Source organism: Rhinoderma darwinii, chromosome 1, assembly GCF_050947455.1.
Source record: "Rhinoderma darwinii isolate aRhiDar2 chromosome 1, aRhiDar2.hap1, whole genome shotgun sequence".
NCBI lineage: Eukaryota > Metazoa > Chordata > Amphibia > Anura > Rhinodermatidae > Rhinoderma > Rhinoderma darwinii.
The window spans coordinates 153,719,775-153,742,377 of NC_134687.1; the positions used below are offsets into that span (position 1 = coordinate 153,719,775).

A 22,603-nucleotide genomic window follows, 5' to 3' on the forward strand; every position below is an offset into this window, starting at 1 on the left:
AGTTAATAAAGATCTGTTGCACATGTTTTGAAGACCAGGAGGTAGTTATTTTGGCCCTTTGTAGTTAGAACTCTGTATTGTATGTTCCTCGGTGATGTACGATTTGACCCTTCCAAAAGGAAATGCACTCGAGTGTCCATTGTTCTAACAAGTGCCTCCAGTATTGGAAATTTTCTGCGGAGAACACATCAAACAGATAGTTGCCGGCAAAATCGGCTTTATTCCTTTTATACATACATTTTGAAGTTTGGAGGAAAGGTATCCCCAGACAAAAGTCAAGACAAAACATGGCAGTTGTAGTGACTAAAAAACAGCTAGGTCTTGCTCCCTGCCCTAAATGCATTGTCTGTTTCCACCCGGTTATTTCCAGACTGGAATCCATCCCTCACGCTCTATCTGCTCGCTCGCTCTCTATCTATCCCTCGCTCGCTCTCTCTCCCTCACTTGTACGCTCTATATCACTCGCTCTATAGCTCACTCGCTTTATCGCTTGCTCGCTCTCCTTATCGCTCTCTCCCTCACTGACTTTTCCTATCATATATTTAATATAGCTAAATAGATATACATACATACATTGCCCGCTCTCTCTGTTGCTCGCTTGCTCACTCACTCTGACACTTCCTATCTTTTATATATATATATATATATATATATATGTATATATACATACATACATACATACATACATACATACATACATATCTCATCCAATCTTCCCAAGGTCACTCACTAAACTGAACCATTTTACTGGCAGTTTGATGCTGTATGGATGTTTCCTCCAAGGATCAGACATCTGATCAATATATAAAGATAAATAGATGCTTCATGGTATAGACAAATCTGCCTTGTTCTGATGAGGACTAGGTAGAAGATTTGTACCGTGACTAAACTGCAAGGCAAACTCTTTGCGGTGTAGAAAAAAAATAATCCTGTTACTCCCTGCTGATAATGGATCCTATGATGGATTCAATCATGCCTTGTTTAAATATCCATCTCTAGGTACTGATGTGTTGTTGGTAATTGAACTTAACGCAGGGTGTTTTAAGAATTTTTTTATGACCGGAAAATATTTTCTTGTCATTATTATAAAAAAAAAATGCCCAAAACAAATTGAAAAGTCAGTGTGAACATATTGTTAAGGTGTTAATGAGCCAATCTGACCCACACAGCGAGAGTGAAGTGTTTTTTCACAAATCCCACTTGTCTTTTGTGATTGCGTTTTCTATTGCCATGTACAAGGGCCAGGACCCTTCTAGGCATGTCTAATTATCATTTAATTTCTATTTTAAACTGTAAGGTATCATTTACATTAAAAATAGAAACCGGGCATGCCTGGCATGTGTCATGTTCTAAATATTGACTGTGGAGGAGACAAGAACAGGATATTTCACTTGGCTAATTCCCAAGATAAGCAGTGTGCCTGTCGGTTTGCATTTTAATATAAGTCCTGAACCCTGTAAATAAATTAGATGTTTTTTAAAGCATCGATTTAGGCTCTATTCACACCTGTGTCAAGGCTTTCCATTGTTTTGATCCTTCATAGGAGCATAACAATGAAAAAAACGTAGCCTCCGGATTCATCACATGATGGAAACCAACGACGCCAGACGGAACACCATCACTTAAATGGGTTCTGTCTGGTTTGCGTCACAGTGGCCGTAGTTTTTACAGACAAAATAGTGCAGCATGCTGCACTATTTTGTCCAGCAAAAGCGACCGATTCTGTGACAGTCTCCTAACAGAGCCTCCGACGCAGGTGTGAACAGGGCCTTCGACAGTGAAGATTTTTTTGGCTGTTATGCATCATCTTGGTCCTGAAATTATAGGTCTGCTGTACAGTCTCTAAAAATTCAAATTTAAATTGAGACCATGTCATCAGATTTGACCCCCACAAACCACCGCAACAGTGGTATGCATGCCGGTAAGATAAATCCAAAGATGCCCACGTCCAGCTTAACGTTACCTTAAGAAACAAAGTGTAAAAGAATGTTTGGAGCACTGGTTGAACGTGTGCTATGGAAGTGTACGGAAACAGCCAAGGGAAGTGTTCTCTTTCGACTGAACAAAAGAATCAGACCAGTTGAAATTTAACATGCCTGATCCTCGTTTCCCCCAACATCTCCCATCAGGTGACCGTCGAGAGGTTCCACTGTACACGTTAGATTGTTGAAGGATTCTGATGATTTCAAGTAGGCCCCACTGACATTAAAGGGTTAGCCCCTGTATTGACAATTATCACCTATCCACATGATTGATGAGAATTGTCAGATCCCTGGTGGCCCCACCTCTCGGACCCCAAACGATCGTGAGAATGGGGGTTCCGAACCTTCAGATCATCCTAACTATACCCCCTTAGTGAGGAGTATGCACCCACCGCTCCATTTAATGTCTACGGGAGTGATGGAAACAGCTGAGTGCCATACTTGACTGTTTCTATTATTCTCATAGACTTTGAATGGAGCCGTAGCAAGCATGCTCTACCGCCCGCGTAACCAAGGCACTTACTACTGATGCCTAGGTGGTTAGGTGTTTGGGAAGCTTCTTTTTGCTGGGTCGCTAAAAAAAATATTTCTGCCCAATACTTATTTTGTTGAAGAACCAATATGTAATGTAAAGGAGAATAAATGTAGATATTTTTAAAATGAAACAAGTCTGCTAATTTCATTAGGGTTTTCGACTCCATTAAATTTTAACCGGTGTCTTGTTTGGTCACCACTTGTGAAGCAGGTCATCTATCACGTTTACCATGCATGAAAATCAATGAAGTATAATGGTTGTAACCAACCTCAGCCCAAAATATATATAAAATCAGCCTGATCTAGATGTATTCTTGATTGACGTCGATCAAGAAGGGGAGGTTAGGACGGTTTACATCCGACAGCCCGAGACGCTCCCTGGTTGATGAACACCCAGCGGACACTTGACATCTCATTAGCATATGCCGCGTAAGTCATTGAAACGTGATTTTCTCTGTTATGCTAGCAGTACGATCGGCAACAAGGGGATGTTTAGGCTTGGCTAGCAATGTTAGCAGATTGACGGGGTCAAAACAGCTGACAGAATCCCTTTTACTAAATGGATTTTAAATACATTTAAACTAGTAGACAAAATATGTTTCGGGGTTGGTTTTGGGATATACTGGGGCGTTTATAAATGCGTTACGTGGGAAGTGTGACTATAAGTTATTCTCCGACATCCTGTGTGCATTTATGAGTTTGTCTCAAGGTCTTGCCATTGTCCCTGGGACTTCTTTTCAGGATAGACCTGGGATTAATGGTTGTGCAGTGATAAAAGAGTCACCTCTACAGTCCCTGTGAATCTTTCAAAGTCTGTAAAAGCTCGACATGAAAACAAGGCCCCTTTTCACTACGACGGGGCAGTTTTGTGCATCTCAGTGCGGTTTAGTATTGATGCAGATTTAGCCGTAGTAACCTGTATATGATATTCTGCTGTAACAAGAGTGGCTTTGAGAAGTGGGCGCTTTTCTCGACCTTTGTGCGTAAAAAGTTTTTGTATACAGTTCGGCAGGAGGTTTCCTATTCCTATGTATACAGGGCACTGAGGCTGGAGATTTCCACTGGTAGCTGGGCTGTGAAGACATGGTCCGAATTTAACACTATAGTCATTTCCTAGCCGGTATTTCTTTCCTGTACGTGTACATACGTGGGTATGGGAAAACAGAGTATAGTTGATAAGACTGGCTGACTTTACATACCTTCTGGGTGTCTGCAATGGAAACTATTATGGCCATTCCTAAAGCTGGCCGTACACATTAGATAAGTCAGCCAAAACCCATCTAATGTGTATGATGGTATCTCAAGTCTCCTTCAATAAAAGATGTGGGGGAGGAGGAATTCGGGCATGTTCGATTTCGAGCTTCTAGAGCTTTGCTTTTCCTTTCCTAACTTTGAATGGAAACGGTCACCCAGTTAAAGATGTCCCTGTACGTTTATTTTAGAACTGCTGGAGGGTCATGAAAGGCTTCAAATAATGCATTACTTACTTTGGAAAGATGCAGTGGAGTTTAGTCAAAAGCGTAAAAGCAGCTCTAGACATGACATAGGGAGGCGTTTATGACATTTTCACCAGCATCCTGGCAGAAAAAAGTCGCAGGTTTTAGTGCACGCCTGTTTTGCGTAAAAATGTGCAACTAATTGTTTTGCCACTTTTCTAAAATTATAGTGGAAATCTACCCTAGGTCATAACATGCACATCTTACTCCAGCGGGCCTTTTAAGGTAAATTCCCCCCCCCCCCTATAGGGTCTAGCTGTTGATTTGTCATTGTCCCATCCCCCTTTCCCCAATTCGGAGAACAGGATTATCAATTAATATATTCTTACATGCGGCTATTGCTGCAGATCCGCTGTAAAATCTGCAGGTGAATTCTCAGCTTGTTTACCTGTGAGTGTACCGGTCAGCCTGGTAATGCTGCCCTCTTTAACCTCTTCCATTCCAGATCACTGGTAATGGCAGTCTAATGGCCTACAGCTATCATATCGCTAGTGTGTGATCTGCCTACACATTGCTCAGATCATGTCGTCTTCGCTTCCTATAAACTAATTCAATAATAAAAATGTAACCATCCTTTATGACATGGTCATATTTTAGATCAGTGCTTCTCAAACTGTGAAGTGGGTCTCACTGGTTTGGCTCCCTCTAGTTGTTGGAGAGTGGCTTCAGGAATGGCAGTTTTAAGTGATCCTATGCTTCACAATTGTTTCTCTGGCTGTATTCCATCTCTGGTTTAGCAACATAACTGATACATGTTGTGCTTATTTTAATGTTCTTTTGGGCTTGAGTCAAATTAAAGAGAAATTAAGATATAGTTTTAATTTGACTTTGATAAATGGTGAGACCCAGGCACCATCCTGTTCTGGCGGGGAGGCTCCAAAGGTTCAGAAGATCTATTTTAGAGCATATTGCACCTATATCATAGAGACTTAGTTACCCCAAATCCCCACAAATCGCTTCTCCTCGTAAACTTTTTATTTATAGACCCCCCCCTCCCGATCCGCTATATTGACTTCAGCAAACGTTTCGCACATACCAGTTAAGGGCACACCAAACGGTAAGATGGTAGGTTTGACCAACATATTTTGTAGCATTTTTTTACAGGAGGATGAGATGTTTAGTTTGTGGTACAAATTTGTTACTTGAAATCTCTTTTTCTGTGCTGTCATAGGACATATCCGTCACACAACGAACACCAATGGTGCTATGACGGAACCCATGGTGTCTGACATTTTTACAGTAAGGGTATGTGCACACGATAACTGGCTTTTACGTCTGAAATTACAGACTGTTTTCAGGAGAAAACGTCTCCGTCGTTTCAGACGTAAATGCTCCTCCTCGCATTTTGCAAGGCGTCATTGACGCCCGTAATCTTGAACTGTTCTTCATTGAATTCAATGAAAAACTGCTCAAATTACGTTGCAAAGAAGTGTCCTGCACTTCTTTGACGAGGCAGTCATTTTACGCGTCGTCGTTTGACAGCTGCCAAACGACGACGCGTAAATGACAGGTCGTCGGCACAGTACGTCGGCAAACCCATTCAAATGAATGGGCAGATGTTTGCCGACGTATTGGAGCCCTATTTTCAGACGTAAAACGAGGCATAATACGCCGGGTTTACGCCTGAAAATAGGTTGTGTGAACCCAGCCTAAAAAATAGGACTGCATGCATGGCTATGTTTTCCTTCAAATGTGATAGGCATTGTGACCGAGGCTCCAATGCAGATATGAACAGACCCTAACCTAAAAGAAGCACATAAGTTATAGTAGCATGTTTTCTGTTAAAAAGAGGAATGTGATCATTGGTTATTAGCTTGTGAAATTTCACATAATAAAGTTATGTTCTGGAATATCCAATTTTTAGGGTTATTGGATGCGAGATTAAAGTACTGTATATATCCATGAGACTTGTACAGTATTTCAGCACAAGGAACCTCTCTAAATCCTTTGAGGTGTTCTTGGTGACATTAGTGGTGGCAAAGTGTTGGTTGGGGTACTACTACCGTAACCTTCTTTGCAGTGGAGGGGGTATATCCGTCTTGGGTAACTCAGAGATCCGGCGATGCCAAGAATCCTCGCTTGGAGTAGGGATTGCTACAGATTTGTGTTTACTAGGAATCTAAAAGCCTCAGGTAAAAACAACTTGATCAACAGCCGATCTATTTTATGTGAACCAGAGATGATTTACTTTTCATCGGTTGGTGTAAGTGAGAACAATAGAAATGCTGTAGTTTTTGAAGACTGTAAAAAAAAAAAAATGCCAATAATAACAATCCTCCTTTTTACAGGTGCATTCTTCTCCCTCTTCTGGCCTTGAATGCTCCTGCTCAAAGTCTTCTTCTGGTTGTTGATTCAGTTGATGAAGGATGCAATATTACGGAAGGAGAACACAGACCATCTAGCTTATCTGGAACCATAGCTGATCTTTTAGCAACACATCATGACTTCTTTCCACCATGGCTGCTTCTTATATGTTCAGCTCGTAAACAGAGCAGAACAGTCACTAAAATGTTTACAGGTATGTATTCAAGTCACTATAAACAATAACCATGTTTTTCTAATGTTCCCCGGCTGCCGTTCTTCATGGTTCACCACAAATAAATGAAAAAAAGTTGATGCCTTGCCACTTTTACAGGGTTGAAAAAAGCACGGTCTCCCTCCAACCAGCCTCTGGTTTTTTAAAGTAATGTGTTATGAAGACAACCCCTGTTCACATGCCCTATTAGGGCACATGGGCTTCATAGAGGGGGGACCCCTGCTCGGGACCCCACTCCATAAGCTCAAATAGATTGTGTATTATATATATGGTCGGCCACTCATCTGAATAGTGCCTATGTAATATGTCTTGCCAGAGAAGGCTTCCCCTGGCAAAATCATCATGTGTCGGGAGCCGCCACGTCAGTATTAAAGGCGTCATCCCTGATGACAACCGCCATAATGCTTGTTTGTAACTAGAACAGATTAGTAGTAAAATGAAATCTACATTCTATAAAATAACTAGACTATCCCTGTATATTCTCCTCTCTCCTCTTACATCCCAGGGTCTCTGGGCTTTTATGTGTGTGGTAAAGTTACTTTAAATTCCAGTAAACCGGTCAGATGTTTTATTGTGGCCTTTCATTTTTTTTTAATCATGTCAGCCTTTTCTTTCTTTAATAGCTATTAAAATCACTTGTTTTATTGAAGTTCCAGCCTGTAAGGAACAAGATAATTTATGGGTTTTGCAGAACTATGTTAACTATGTAAGTTTAACAAAGCGGCCCCAGAGTTCAGTGAAAGACCCCTTTGCTATTTATGAAATTGCCTGAGGCTGGGCTTTGCTGGTTGCTCTCTGTGGTGGCCAAAGGTCACTCTGCTATTATGTGAGGGAATGAGAGTGCTGAAAGTAGCCATAAAGCTTACGTGTGCATAGTAAACTGGAAGGGCAAAATCAATGGTGAGAAATGGTTGCATAGTGAACTTTCATCTGAGATGCTAAAAGCCCTGTTCACACTGAGGTTTTTTTGCTGCGGTTTCTGACTGCAAAAAAAAAACTCTGTGTGAACAGGGCTAAAGACTTCATGGAGAATCTTTAAAGCCCTACTATATATTTTAATTTGTAAGATCTACAAACCGCTCTATTTTTGAGAAGTACAATACTTTGTAGAAGTCAAAAGCCAAGTTAAGAGGTTGGCCCTTTAGCACAATGCCTATCCATATGCCTGATTAGGGAACACTTCGGAGCCACCCTCTATGAGGCATTATGGAGAGCCACCAGAGTTGTCATGTATTACATGGGCAGCCATGCATTTGAATAGTCCTAATGTAAAACTACAGAGGAAAGTAGCAGCCAGATGCATTTTGGTGACGTTGATTGCCGTGGTAGCTCTCCTCTTAAAAGGGTTGTCTGTGGTGAGACAACCCCTTTAATTAAATGTATGTAAGAGATGTACGTATTTTAAACATCAATGTGTACAGTCATGTATTTACACTCATTTGCATCTCTCTCTCGCTCTCTCAGGGTATGTTCACACGGCGGGGGTCCGTAACGGCTGAAATTACGGGGATGTTTCAGCCTGAAAACATCCCCGTAATTTCAGCCGTACCGGCATGTGCAGGCGCTTGAACGCCGCGTCGATTACGGCCGTAATTAGCGCTGCTATTCATTGGAGTCAATGAATAACGGCTCTAATTACGGCCAAAGAAGTGACAGGTCACTTCTTCTACGCGGGCGTCTATTTACGCGCCGTCATTTGACAGCGGCGCGTAAATATACGCCTCGTGTGAACAGACAAACGTCTGCCCATTGCTTTCAATGGGCAGATGTTTGTCAGCGCTATTGAGGCGCTATTTTCGGGCGTAATTCGGGGCAAAAACGCCCGATTTACGTCCGTAAATAGGCCGTGTGAACATACCCTCACTCTTTCTCTGTCTGTTTCTCTCTCTCTCGGTCTCTCTCTGTCTCTCTGTCTCTTGTCTCGCTGTCTGTCTGACATTAGAGAGGCTCTGTCACCACATTATAAGTGGCCTATCTTGTACATGATGTGATCGGCGCTGTAATGTAGATTACAGCAGTGTTTTTTTATTTAGAAAAACAATAATTTTTGACGGAGTTATGACCTATATTAGCTTTATGCTAATGAGTTTCTCAATGGACAACTGGGCGTGTTTTACTATGACCAATTGGGCGTTGTACAGAGGAGTGCATGACGCTGACCAATCAGTGACCAATCAGCGTCATGCACTTCTCTCTATTCATTCACACTGCACTAGTGATATAGTTATATCGTTATGTGCAGCCTCACACACAAACACTAACATTACTGCAGTGTCCTGATAATGAATATACATTACCTCCAGCCAGGACGTGATGTCTAGTCAGAATCCTGACCACTTCTGTAGCGTCTCTGTGAGACTACAGCACAGCACAACGAGATCCCGCTGTAAATGACAGTTTACAGCGTAATCTCGCGAGACTAGGTCTGCTATGCTGTAAATCACAGAGAAGTGTCAGGGTTCTGAATACACATCACGTCCTGGCTGGAGGTAATGTCTATTCATTGTCAGGACACTGAGGTAATGTTAGTGTTTGTGTATGTGGCTGCACATAGGGATATAGATATATCTCTATGTGCTGTATAAATGAATGGGGAGAAGTGTATGATGCTGATTGGTCAGCGTCATACACTTCTCTCCACGACGCCCACTTGGTCAAAAAGTAAAACACGCCCAGTTGTCCATTGAGAAACTGCTTAGCATAAAGCTAATATAGGTCATACCTCCGTAAAAAATGATCGTTTTTCTAAATAAAAAAACACTGCTGTAATCTACATTACAGCGCTGATCACATCATGTACAAGATAGGCCACTTATAATCTGGTGACAGAGCTTCTTTAAACTCAATGGTCTGTCCTTGTAATGCACAGACATGCTGGGTATTTGCTGTCACTATCGGCTATGGGGTTTTTGAAGAACCGTAAAAGTGACTTTCCCAACAGTGGGTTGAGTGCCAGGATTAATGTGATTTGCCCATTTTCCCCCACAGTAATGTGACCGCTCTGTGTGGATTTAGTATTCGCGTCACTCACTGCAACCCGGTAGTGGGCGTTCTCTTTTGACCACACATTTTTGTTCAGTTATTATGCTAAGGTACATATACTGTATCTCCATTCATGTTGTATACGTATTTATTGGCTGGTCCGTGCAACTCCATTAGTCGAATAGAGCAGGGATGGCTTATTGCTGAAATGTGTCACCCATTGAGCAGTGCCACCACCTGCTTGTTCTCTCCCACTTTTCCGTGGCCAAGTATGAAGACAATCTGGTGTATTGGTTTTTGTACTGTTCCTAGCCTCTTTCCATGAATGTTTTTGAAGTGGTCTTTTAGGTTTTTAAAGGAAAGTGATAGACATAACCATTAGCAATGCATGGAAAACATAGATGCTTCTGGTTGTAGTCCTTTAGGAACTGGTGTAACTTGCCCTACAGGCTTTATTAGGATCTTTTGATTTTCATTTTGGAGTTAGTCGAATGCAGTGGTCTCCTTTATTGGCATGTGATAACCGCTATTAGACTATAGGGACATCTGGTTTATTATGGACATGTCCCTGAACAGCCTGTGTCCAGAGACTTCTCAATAGGTTTTAGTGAATCCTGATGTCCTCTGCATCTGTAGTACATGGAGCTGACCATGGATGTTTAGCACCTGTATGTATAAGGCCTAAGAACATGATTAGACACATTTTTTTTTTTTTAGAGCCTGTTAGACCAAGAAGCGAGTTTGAATATGTGTTTAGCCAATCAATAAGCACTTTCTTTTTCTGCCGCGGTACCCTGATAATCCACTAAGTCTGCTTTTATTAACAGATCACTGTATATGATGACTACATTATTTTACCCCACACAACACAATGGATGAAATCCACAACCGGGCATGCTGCAGATTCAAAGGGGTATCCCAGCAAAAAAAAAAAAAACATTTATCACCTATTTACTGACTTGGTGATAAATGTTAGATCAGTGGGGGTCCGACTGCTGGGATCCACACCAATTGCTAGAATGGGAAGTCCCCACCAATCTAGCAAAAAAAGTTTTTGGCTGGAATGCGCTTTTAAATTTCCATAGCATGCTCTCTAATCCTTAAAACCTCATTCATTTACGTTATACTATACTTTGTAGCGAAATCCAGTACTTCCTGTGAATTTAACCTTACCTGGAAACTATCGAACCATGCACACAACCGTAGAGGTTTAGCGCTCCACAAAACCACAAACTCGTTGCGGTCCATCTGACCGCAAAAAAACTTTTTTTATCATTGGGATTTACGGATCCACAAAAAAAAAAAAAATATTTGATTTCTTTCAGTTTTAGTAAATACGCAAATCCGGACCGTAAAATTACTTGTTTCGATTTGCGGCCCCAGCACGTATCCGTGAAAACCACAGTCATGTGCATGGGGCCATAGAAATGAATGGGTACGCAATTTATCCTAAAAAATGAGGATAAATTGCAGATGCAAATGCACAGTCGTCATTGATCATAACCATGCTTAAACCCTTTCGCTGCCAGGAGTTTTAGAACATTTTCTACCTCCGGTTTATATTCGTTCAGGTCACATGTATGAAAATTCTCCTGGCCACCAAAGTTACAAAGTTAGAAATCATACTAAACCATATATATATATATATATATATATATATATATATATATATATTACTGAAAGCAGATACCTGGCACGTTGTCAAAATGTCACTTAGCACTTTATACTCCCTTCCACTGCCATGCAATTTTATGCATAGCGCAATTTTTTTGGGACTAGAGATTCATATTTGTGACAAAGTGTTACCCAAGCAGCAAATGAGATGTACTAAACATCCTATAAATGAAAGGTCAATATGCAGAGTTCATACATACCACGTATTCTTATACCTACATGCACATAGCTTCATAAAATCATCAGAATTGAAGAGACCAAAAATCTGGTTTTAAGATGGAAATTAAAAAAACCAAAAACAACCTGTCAAATACTGGGATTACACACCTTAAAAAGTAAGTGCACCCCCAAAACCTAGATATTTGCTCAAAGAAGACAAGCAGTTAAAATTGTCTTGACGTGCTGTTGGCAGCCATATCCACCTTCACGTAACTTTGTGACAAACAGGAACTATTAAAAAAAAAATGCATTATAATGTATATTTGCGTCTAAAACTCACGTACGAGCAGCAGTTTACTCGCAAAAACAATGTAAGAATAAAAAAACCAAGGTTTCAGTTTTTTTGAGGGAATCCAGTCAACTGCGCTATTGATTCCATCAAAGAAAATGGAAACCTGACGGAATGGTGACAAACGGAAACCAGTATCAATGTTTCCGTCACCATTGATATCAATGGTGAAGCCAAGGCTTTCGTTTGTCTTTCCGTTGAGGGGTTAAACTGACGGAAACCTCCGACAGAACCCCTCAGCGGAAAGCCAACGCTGATGTGAACCTTACTTGGCAACCAGAACACTAATAATTTTTTGCGTGCAAATGATGTTGGTGATTATATAGATATATAATTTTCCATTCCCCTATAGAAACTCTAAGGCTATGTCCAAATGTCGTAGTCAAATTTTGCCGCGATACTGTGAAAATCGCGGCAAAAAATACAAATCGACGGCAACTTGTGAACACAGCCTAACCCTAATCAATCTCAAATCCTTAAACTTAATCTAATGCTTAATGAATACTGATTTTCCTAATGGAACTAGTTGGAAATGATCGTTTATGGTGACCATTAGTGGATGAAAATGTATTTTCTGACCGCCAGACTTTTCCATCCATTATAAATATATTAGACAATCCGCTCTTGTGATAATCGTGATCACTGTGACCGTAGCGTGCGGCGAGTATCTCTAGAGAAGCAGTCAGCATATTTTACTCTAAATCTCGGATAGGGACAGTGTAAAATGTAGGCACTTTACTGATGCTTGTGTGGTGCTTAGTGCGACTTATTTAAAAGCCTCGATCCGGGCACTGGTGAATATCCGGGTAGTGGAGAAAATACATTAGATGCATAGGGACAATTAGATGAGCAGATTCTTGGCTTTCAAATAAGACCCGGAATGCAGATCGAGCTTCTGCGACACAGCCCGTGTTAGATCAGATCGTAGCAAGGCCGTATTAGTTACGTCTTTGGTTACTGAAGTGCCTCCCTGCCGGAACGTATGAGATACATCGTTTATACTCGTTTAAAGCAGGATTCACACATTGTGTTTCATTGACTTAGAACGGAAAAAAAACATATCTTTACAAACACGTGTGTCCTTGTTAGATGTGTTCACACACATGAGAAATAGTGTTCTAGTGGAAAAAAAAACATGTGTGAATGGGACCTAATGGAGCAGAGCTAAAATTTATTTTCACGTGGACATGGCTGTATGAGGAGAAAAATTATGAACCAAAGTACAGCGCTGCTAACATCAAATGCAAGTCCAGACAAGGAGGTAATAAAAGGGATTTATTGGGTTTTTAATTAAAATAATTAGGCAATTAAATAGGCTACGCGTTTCGACACTAGACTAGCATCTTCATCAGGCCATGGACATTACATTGTGAGAAGGAACTTTAAATAGTGAGGGAAGGCAAGAGAAAAACAGACAAAAAAGGTAGGTCAAAGGTCACCTCTGACGTCGATCATGGTGATGCAGAGAGTCAGATGAGAGCATAATTGAGTAACGGAGATTACAAATGTTAATTAGTAAATGTATATGTTTAAAAGCAGAGGGAGAAGAAGGAAGATGACTAGGAAGAGAGCATGGTGGGAAATAATAATAATAAATTATTAAACTGACAGGGATTAGCCACCAAAGTCCTACTTACCAGAATACGATGATAATCTCCTCGTTTTGCATGCGTTCGTACACCTATTGATCCACTTTGCATTTTCTACCCTTTTGTCCCTCTGCAACCACTGTAGCTCTGTGTTTCCTTGACTCCAGGGACGCTCTCGTAGCGCCGCCGGTGTTTTAAAGAGGTTCTGTCACTACATGTAGATTACAGCAGTGGTTTTTATTTCGAAAAACGATCTATTTTCACCAAGTTATGACCTATTTTAGCTTTATGCTAATTACTTAATAGACAACTGGGCATGTTTTTACTTTTGACCAAGTGGGCGTTGTACAGAGGAGTGTATGACGCTGACCAATCAGTGATCAATCAGCGTCATACACTTCTCTCCATTCATTTACTCTGCACATAGTGATCCTGCGTTGTTCACTAAGTGCAGTCACATACTCACACATTAACGTTACTGAAGTGTCTTGACAGTAAATAGACAAAAAGTAAAACACGCCCAGTTGTCCATTAATAAACTCATTAGCATAAAGCTAAAATAGGTCATAACTCCGTCAAAAATGATCGTTTTTCTAAATAAAAAACTGCTGTAATCTACATTACAGCGCCGATCACATCATGTACAATATAGGCCACCTATAATGTGGTGACAGTGTCTTTAATGACCAGCTAAATGTTTCCGTTTTTGCGCCTCTACCTTTCAGCAGCCATAACCTTCCGATTTTTAAAGGGGTCGTCCCAGAATCGATAATTATAATTTATTCACAGGAGAGGTGATAATTGTCTGTTCGCTGGGACCCCCACTGATCCCGAGAACAGGGGTCCCGAAATCCCAGATGCTACTCACTGCACCCCCGAATGGACTGGCAGTTGAGCATGCGCCCGCTGCTTCATTCAATGTCTATAGAATTGACGAAACAGCAGAGCGCTCTATTTGGCTGTTTCTGTCATTCCCATAGACTTTCAACAGCGGTTGAGCAGTGAGGAAGAACAGGTGGTTCGGGACCTCCATTCTTACGATCGGTGGGGCCGCCAGCAATCAGACAATTATCATCTATCCTGTGGATGGGTGATAATTATAGATTCTGGGAATACCCTTTAATCTAGATCAAGGTTTTTAGTGAATAAAGCTAAAACTCTTGGCTCTTTTGATATGTAAAAATCTTCTTTTTTTTTCTTTGAGTAGCCAAGAAGAGCAAGGAAGCCTCTGCATTACATTACACTTGGTATCAAGTCCTAACTAATTGGTTGCTCTCCCCAGAAGTTAGATCTTGACTATGCAGTATGGTTATTCACAAGTTGGATCTGTCCATTCTAATTGCGTTTAGTCTACTGAACAGCCCTATTGGCAGTAATGGATATTTTTCAAAGAAAGACGGATGCTGTGAGGTAGGCACTAAGTGTTTGTGGATCAGTTTGTCGCATTGGATACAGGATGAGCTGCTGTTTAGAATTCCAAGAAATGTAGAGGAAAGGGTTAGTTGAAATGGAATGCTTCTAATGATTAATGTCCTGCTTGTTCCAAGAAAGCTTAGACAAAAGGCTCTGTCCTAATGAGAAACAGCTGTTAACTTGGCATTGGATAACTCTTAAAGGGGTAATCGTCCAGCGCATATTGATCTTCTGCACCAAAGGTCACAGTAGGTGTTAAATAATAAAATACCCCATACTGTTACTGAATAATACCTCCACACCATAACCAGTGACGGAATAATACCCCCATACTGTTACTGAATAATACCACCACACCATAACCACATAGTGACTGAATAATACCCCCATACTGTCACTGAATAATACCACCACACCATAACCACATAGTGACTGAATAATACTCCCATACTGTTACTGAATAATACTGCCACACCATAACCACATAGTGACTGAATAATACCACAATACAGTTACTGAATAATACCGCCACACCATAACCATATAGTGACTGAATAATACCCCCATATTGATACTGAATAATACCACCACACCATAACCATATAGTGACTGAATAATACCCCCATACTGTCACTGAATAATACCACCACACCATAACCACATAGTGACTGAATAATACTCCCATACTGTTACTGAATAATACTGCCACACCACAACCACATAGTGACTGAATAATACCCCCCATACTGTTACTGAATAATACCACCACACCATAACCACATAGTGACTGAATAATACTCCCATACTGTTACTGAATAATACTGCCACACCACAACCACATAGTGACTGAATAATACCCCCATACTGTCACTGAATAATACCGCCACACCATAACCATATAGTGACTGAATAATACCCCCATATTGATACTGAATAATACCACCACACCATAACCACATAGTGACTGAATAATACCCCCATACTGTCACTGAATAATACCGCCACACCATAACCATATAGTGACTGAATAATACCCCCATATTGATACTGAATAATACCACCACATAGTGACTGAATAATACCCCCATACTGTTACTGAATAATACCACCACACCATAACCACATAGTGACTGAATAATACCCCCATACTGTTACTGAATAATACCTCTACACCATAACCACATAGTGACTGAATAATACCCCCATATTGATACTGAATAATACCACCACATAGTGACTGAATAATACCCCCATACTGTTACTGAATAATACCACCACACCATAACCACATAGTGACTGAATAATACCCCCATACTGTTACTGAATAATACCTCTACACCATAACCACATAGTGACTGAATAATACCCCCATACTGTTACTGAATAATACCTCCACACCATAACCACATAGTGACTGAATAATATCTCCATACTGTTACTGAATAATACCGCCACACCGCAACCACATAGTGACTGAATAATACCCCCATACTGCTACTGAATAATACCGCCACACCACAACCACATAGTGACTGAATAATACCCCCATACTGTTACTGAATAATACCGCCACACCGCAACCACATAGTGACTGAATAATACCCCCATACTGTTACTGAATAATACCGCCACATCATAACCACATAGTGACTGAATAATACCTCCATACTGTTACTGAATACCACCTCCACACCATAACCCCATAGTGACTGAATAGTACCCCCACACTATTACTGAATAATACTGCCACACCATAACCACATAGTGACCGAATGATACCCCCATACTGTTACCTCCACACCATAACCACATAGTGACTGAATAATACCCCCATACTGTTACTGAATAATACCACCATACCATAACCACATAGTGACTGAATAATACCACCATACTGTTACTGAATAACCACATAGTGACTGAATAATACCCCATACTGTTACTGAATAATACCTCTACACCATAACCACATAGTGACTGAATAATACCCCCATACTGTTACTGAATAATACCTCCACACCATAACCACATAGTGACTGAATAATACCCCTATACTGTTACTGAATAAAAACCACTATACAAAGACCAATATTACCACCATATAGTGATCATATAGTGTAGATGCTAGTTATACATTGGAGTCCTGCAGACGATATAAGTGATTACAGCACATTTATATACAGTAACTCACAGGTGATGTGTTCTCTGATTAGAGTCCTTCACTTTCCCTTTTTTTCTTTTTCTCCTTCCGGCCCAGACCACTTTGACAACTTTTTACAGCCACAACTCGTCTCTGCAGAATTTGACACACAGACATGTTGGTTTCTTGCTTTTCCAGCACCCTCCACACCTATACCCCTAAAACAAACTCGTAATCCACGGTGCCCCAGATGGTAATAATGATCCCTCAGTGCTCAACACAATAAGTTCCCCCTCATTAACCGTGCCCCCACAGTAATAATGCCCCCTGTATATAGCACAACACAGTCCTCCACCTTGTATTTAGTGCCACACAGCACCCCCTTGTATATAGTGACACACAGCCCCCAAAAAAAAATTGTACTTACCTAGCCCCGTTCCCGCGATGGACGGAGCGCTACACCGCTTCCGGGCAGGACCCTTGTGCAGTCCAGCATGATGCAGTGACGTCACCCTGCCGGCGTGTGCAGACATTCTTCCCAGCGCCTTATAGGCTGCAGGCCTGACGTGGCCTGCAGCCTATAGTACTTAATTGTATCTCTGTCCTGTGGATGCAGATCAAATTAAATGTGGCTGTCACTAACTAGTATAGGGTGCTCCACCCCCTACTTTGCTAGCGCTGCCATCGACCATGAGGGGGGCCCATAAATGTTATGGCACGAAGAGGTTGGGAGCACTGGGCAATTGCCGAGTTAGCCCTGCTTTTACTCAAATTTAGCATATTCGGCGCAAAGCAGAGCAGGGGCTGTAGTGGGACAACGGAAGGGCCAAAAAAAAATTAAACTTGCAGCGCTGCAATCGAAAGGACGACCGGAATAAGGGGAGGTATGTGGTTTAAATAAAAACCTGACAGATCCTCTTTATTTAAGATGGATATATTGGTGACTAAGGATGTTTCTAAATATTCAGAGCGCCTGCATTTTCTATTTTTTTTTTTTTTTCATGTTTATTTTTGAACTACTTAAAAATGTAATCCAACCGGATTGTCTAGAAGGTTTTTCTGTGGTTAATACCATACTAGTTAGTCATATGGACAATTTTGGGTTTTATGAATGTTGTCTTGGTAACAGTGAGGAGTTGTATAGGAAGCAGGTGTTGTACCAGGCGCAAGTCTTTTCTGTTTCTTCATATTCTCTTGGAAAAATACTTACCTATGCTCTTTTGAGGCCAGGTGTGACAGTTAAGTCTAGTTATGTTCTCCATGTCTGTGATAAGACATTTACTTATTAACCTATGTAGTGTGTGCATTGTCTGATATGTCCTTTTGGGTTTCAGAGTGGGCTGTTATGGAAGACGTTTCTATAACCCCTTAGTGACCAGCCCATTTTAGGCCTTAATGACCAAGCTATTTTATTCGTTTTTCTATAGTCGCATTCAAAGAGCTATAACGTTTTTATTTTTTCGTCTACATAGCTGTATGAGGACTTGTTTTTTGCGGGATTAGTTGTACTTTTTAATGGCACCATTTTTGGGTACATATAATTTTTATATTAACTTTTATTAACCTATTTGGGGGGGATTATAAAAAAAAAACTGAAATTCCGCCATTGTTCTATGCGTTTTTAAATTGACGCCGTTCACTATGCGACGTAAATAACATGTTACCTTTATTCTATGGGTCGGTACGATTACGGCGATACCACATATGTAGAGGTTTTTTTATGTTTTACGACTTTTGCACAATAAAAACACTTTTGAACTAAAATTATTTGTTTTTGCATCATCGCTTTCCAAGAGCCGTAATTTTTTTATTTTTCCATCAATGTAGTGATTTTTTGGGCTTGTTTTCTGCGGGACGAGACGTAGTTTTGAATGGTACTGTTTTGGGGTACATGGGACTTATTGATTCATTTTTATTATGACTTTTTTGGGGGGCAATGGAAAAAAATTGCAATTTCGCCATAGATTTTTCCGGTTTTTTTTTTTTACGGTGTTCACTTTGCGGTTTAAATTACATATTAACTTTATTAATGGAGTCATTACGGTCGCGGCGATACCATATATGTGTACTTTTTTTTTTTTTTACACTTTTACTAACCACTTTTTATGGGAAAAAATGGGTTAAACGGCCGCGATCGAAGTAAACTTCGATCGCGGGCGTTGGAGCAGGAGCTCAGCTGTCATCAGCCCCGGCTCCTGCCTGCACGGGAGACCCGTGCAGGACTTAGACTAGGCTGACGTGAAAAGGCGTCAGCCTAGCCTAAAGCCCATTAGTGAATCACGTAAAAAGGCGTATTAGTGGTCACTAAGGGGATATAAGAGACCAACTGTTTGATCCTATGGAAGATTATGTTGCATACTGTGGAATTTAAGCATTGGGGAATGAATGTGCTTTTGCATTACATCATTCTTTGTATACATACTATAGGACTCACATGTCCCCCTCTCTACAACTGAAAATTATTAAAGTACATAAGAAAGTATTTGAGTATTTCTACGTAAAATTTAAAAATTTAACATATAAGTAAATAATCTTCTCGGAAACTGTCGTTCTGTCGGCATGTTCAATAGTTGCTGAGAAGGAATATGGCTGCACTTCCTGTTCCCTTTTATGTAAGTTTCTTGGTACCCAACTTTGGCTACTGTTCTAACAGTTTCCATTTTTTTTCCCCCCATATTGGGTATTACTAACGGTTCATATTTGGTTTTCCAGATGATATATATAGTTACATAGTTACGTAGTTACGTAGTTACATAGTACGGCTGAAAAAAGACACATGTCCATCAAGTTCAACCAAGGGAAGGGAAAAGGGAAGGGAAAAATTTCTACACATAGGAGCTGATATTTTTTTGTTCTAGGAAATTATCTAACCCTTTTTTAAAGCCATCTACTGTCCCTGCTGTGACCAGCTCCTGCGGTAGGCTATTCCATAGATTCACAGTTCTCACAGTATAGAAGCCTTGTCGCCTCTGCAGGTTGAACCTTTTTTTCTCCAGACGGAGGGAGTGCCCCCTTGTTTTTTGAGGGGGTTTTACAAGGAACAGGATTTCACCATATTTTTTGTATGTGCCATTAATATATTTATATAAGTTAATCATGTCCCCCCTTAGTCGTCTTTTTTCAAGGCTAAATAGGTTTAATTCTTTTAATCTTTCCTCATAACTTAGATTCTCCATGCCCCTTATTAGCTTCGTTGCTCTTCTTTGTATTTTTTCCAACTCCAGGGCATCCTTTCTATGAACTGGAGCCCAGAACTGAACTGCATATATATATGCATATATATATGCATATATATATATATATATATACTCACTCACACACATTCTACCCTAGATACGAACGGTTCATATTTCCTTTTCCAGATGATACATACACACTGTTTTTATGTAGCTCCTCTGTATGCCACACAAGTGTCTTGGATTCTTGTCACTGACCAAAAAGGGAAATAAATCTCTGATCCTTCCTACTCCAATACCGTTCACTCACTGCGTGGATTGGCACAAGAAGAGATCTTAACATTCAAGAAGCTGCTGATTGGCTGCTCATCCTGTTAGATGCACCAAGGACCATGGTGGAGATGAGATTCTGAAGACACTGTGGCTGGCATATTTGTATGTGTCTGTCACTTACTATGCTGGATTGACTATTTGACTGCACATGGGTGTAATAGTGACTAATAACTACATGGTGGCACTTGTGTGTAAGGTATAGGTGCTATGTCCCCCAGATCAGATGTAACATTTGGTGCACTTGAGGTTATAACCACTATTTTCTTTTTGGATAGAATAAAGGATGGGGTTAGGTTCTACATCTGAAAAGGTTTCTATGGTGCATGCTTCTATGGCACCTGAACTAAATTTTTTTATCACTGAAGGCGACTTAGGCGGGATTCACACGACCGGGTCGGGTCCGAGCCCGAGTGCCGGCCGGTAAAATCGGCCATTCTGCCCGGCCGGTTTGCATAAAGTTATGCATCCGTGCCGGGCCGGGCAGATCCGGACAGTGACATCAGCGGCAGCTCCTGAAGGGGAATCCCCATGTGTTCGGGGATTCCGCTTCAGGAGTTTCCCCTGATGTCACTGCCCAGATATGGACAGAGACATCAAGCGCTCTGTCCAGGAGCGGAATCCCCGAACACACGGGGATTCCGCTCCTTCAAGGAGCTAAAGTGCGGCTAGCACATAGCAGAGCGGGGAGATACCTCCCCGCTCTGCTATAGTGGCGTCGCTGCAGTAGTAGCAGCCGCAGCAGCTGCTGCTACTAGCGGCGCCATCTAAGGTGTCGCCGAGCCAGGGTGCTTTTAACAAGCAGGGGAAGGGAGCCAGCGCAGCGCTCCCTCCACCTGCTGTACACCCCGGCCCTGCAACACAGTGTGCAGCGATGCCATTCGTCAGAATGGCATCAACTCCTCCTCCTCACATGCACTCTGCGCTGTGAGGAGGAGGAGATAGAGCGCAAGCGCCGGGAAACCCGGCCATCACTCGGAACACATTCCGGTGATGGCCGTGTAATACCCGGCCCCATAGACTTCTATGGGAGCCGGGCGGCCGGGTGTCCGGGCAAAGATAGAGCATGTCCTATTTTTTGACGGCCGGATTTTCCGGCCGTCAAAAAATCGGTCGTGTGAATAGCCCCATTAGGGGTCTATCATTCCTAATGCAGCCGGGTGCCGGCCGATTTATGAACGGCCGGCACCCGGACGGGAAACCCTGCCGTGTGAATGAGGCCTTAGCTTATCCACGGTGACTTACCTTATGCAATGTTTTGTAACGCGATTGTATTACTCCACGGTGACTTACCTTATGCAATGTTTTGTAACGCGATCTGTATCACTCCACGGTGACTTACCTTATACAGTGTTTTGTAACGTGATCTGTATCACTCCACGGTGACTTACCTTATACAGTGTTTTGTAACGCGATCTGTATTAGGGTATGTGCACACACACTAATTACGTCCGTAATTGACGGACATATTTCGGCCGCAAGTACCGGACCGAACACAGTGCAAGGAGCCGGGCTCCTAGCATCATAGTTATGTACGATGCTAGGAGTCCCTGCCTCGCTGCAGGACAACTCTCCCGTACTGAAAACATGATTACAGTATGGGACAGTTGTCCTGCAGAGAGGCAGGGACTCCTAGCATCGTACATAAGTATGATGCTAGGAGCCCGGCTCCCTGCACTGTGTTCGGTCCGGGACTTGCGGCCGAAATGCGACCGTCAAATACGGACGTAATTAGTGTGTGTGCACATACCCTTACTCTCCGGTGACTTACCTTATACAGCGTTTTGTAACGCGATCTGTATTACTTCACAGTGACTTGCCTTATGCAATGTTTTGTAATGCGATCTGACTTATGGTATGCAATGTTGTGCAATATGATATCTTGCTCAAAATTGTATGGGATAAGTACATAATCATTTTGATATTGCGAATCACGTGTTTAAAATTGCATGTCATTTACAGGAAGGGCCGTCCTTTTGAACACACAAAATTCAAAGAACACATTTGGACAATGGCATTTTTTTATTTATTTTTTCCATTTTCGTTTTTCACTTCCCACTTTCCAAAAGCTATAACTGTTTTAATTTTCCGTTAATAGAGTGCTGTGAGGGCTTATATTTTGCGGGAGGAGTTGTAGTTTCTATTTGTAGCTCTTAAAATACCATATAATGTACTGGGAACGAAGCTGAAAAAATTTTATTTGCGGGCTGAAATTAGAAAAAAATGCGATTCCTCCATTTATG

General features: G+C 41.4%; 1 protein-coding gene across 3 annotated transcripts in view; it reads left to right on the forward strand.

Annotated features, from left to right (window-relative positions):
• Nucleotides 1-22,603, forward strand: part of ANKRD50 (ankyrin repeat domain containing 50) — a 50,746-nt gene that overhangs the window by 11,584 nt on the left and 16,559 nt on the right. For all 3 annotated transcript variants that reach the window (XM_075860475.1, XM_075860476.1, XM_075860477.1), the window contains exon 3: nt 6,301-6,530. In XM_075860475.1, the coding sequence (XP_075716590.1) occupies nt 6,301-6,530 (230 nt within the window). The remainder of the gene's footprint in view (nt 1-6,300; nt 6,531-22,603) is intronic.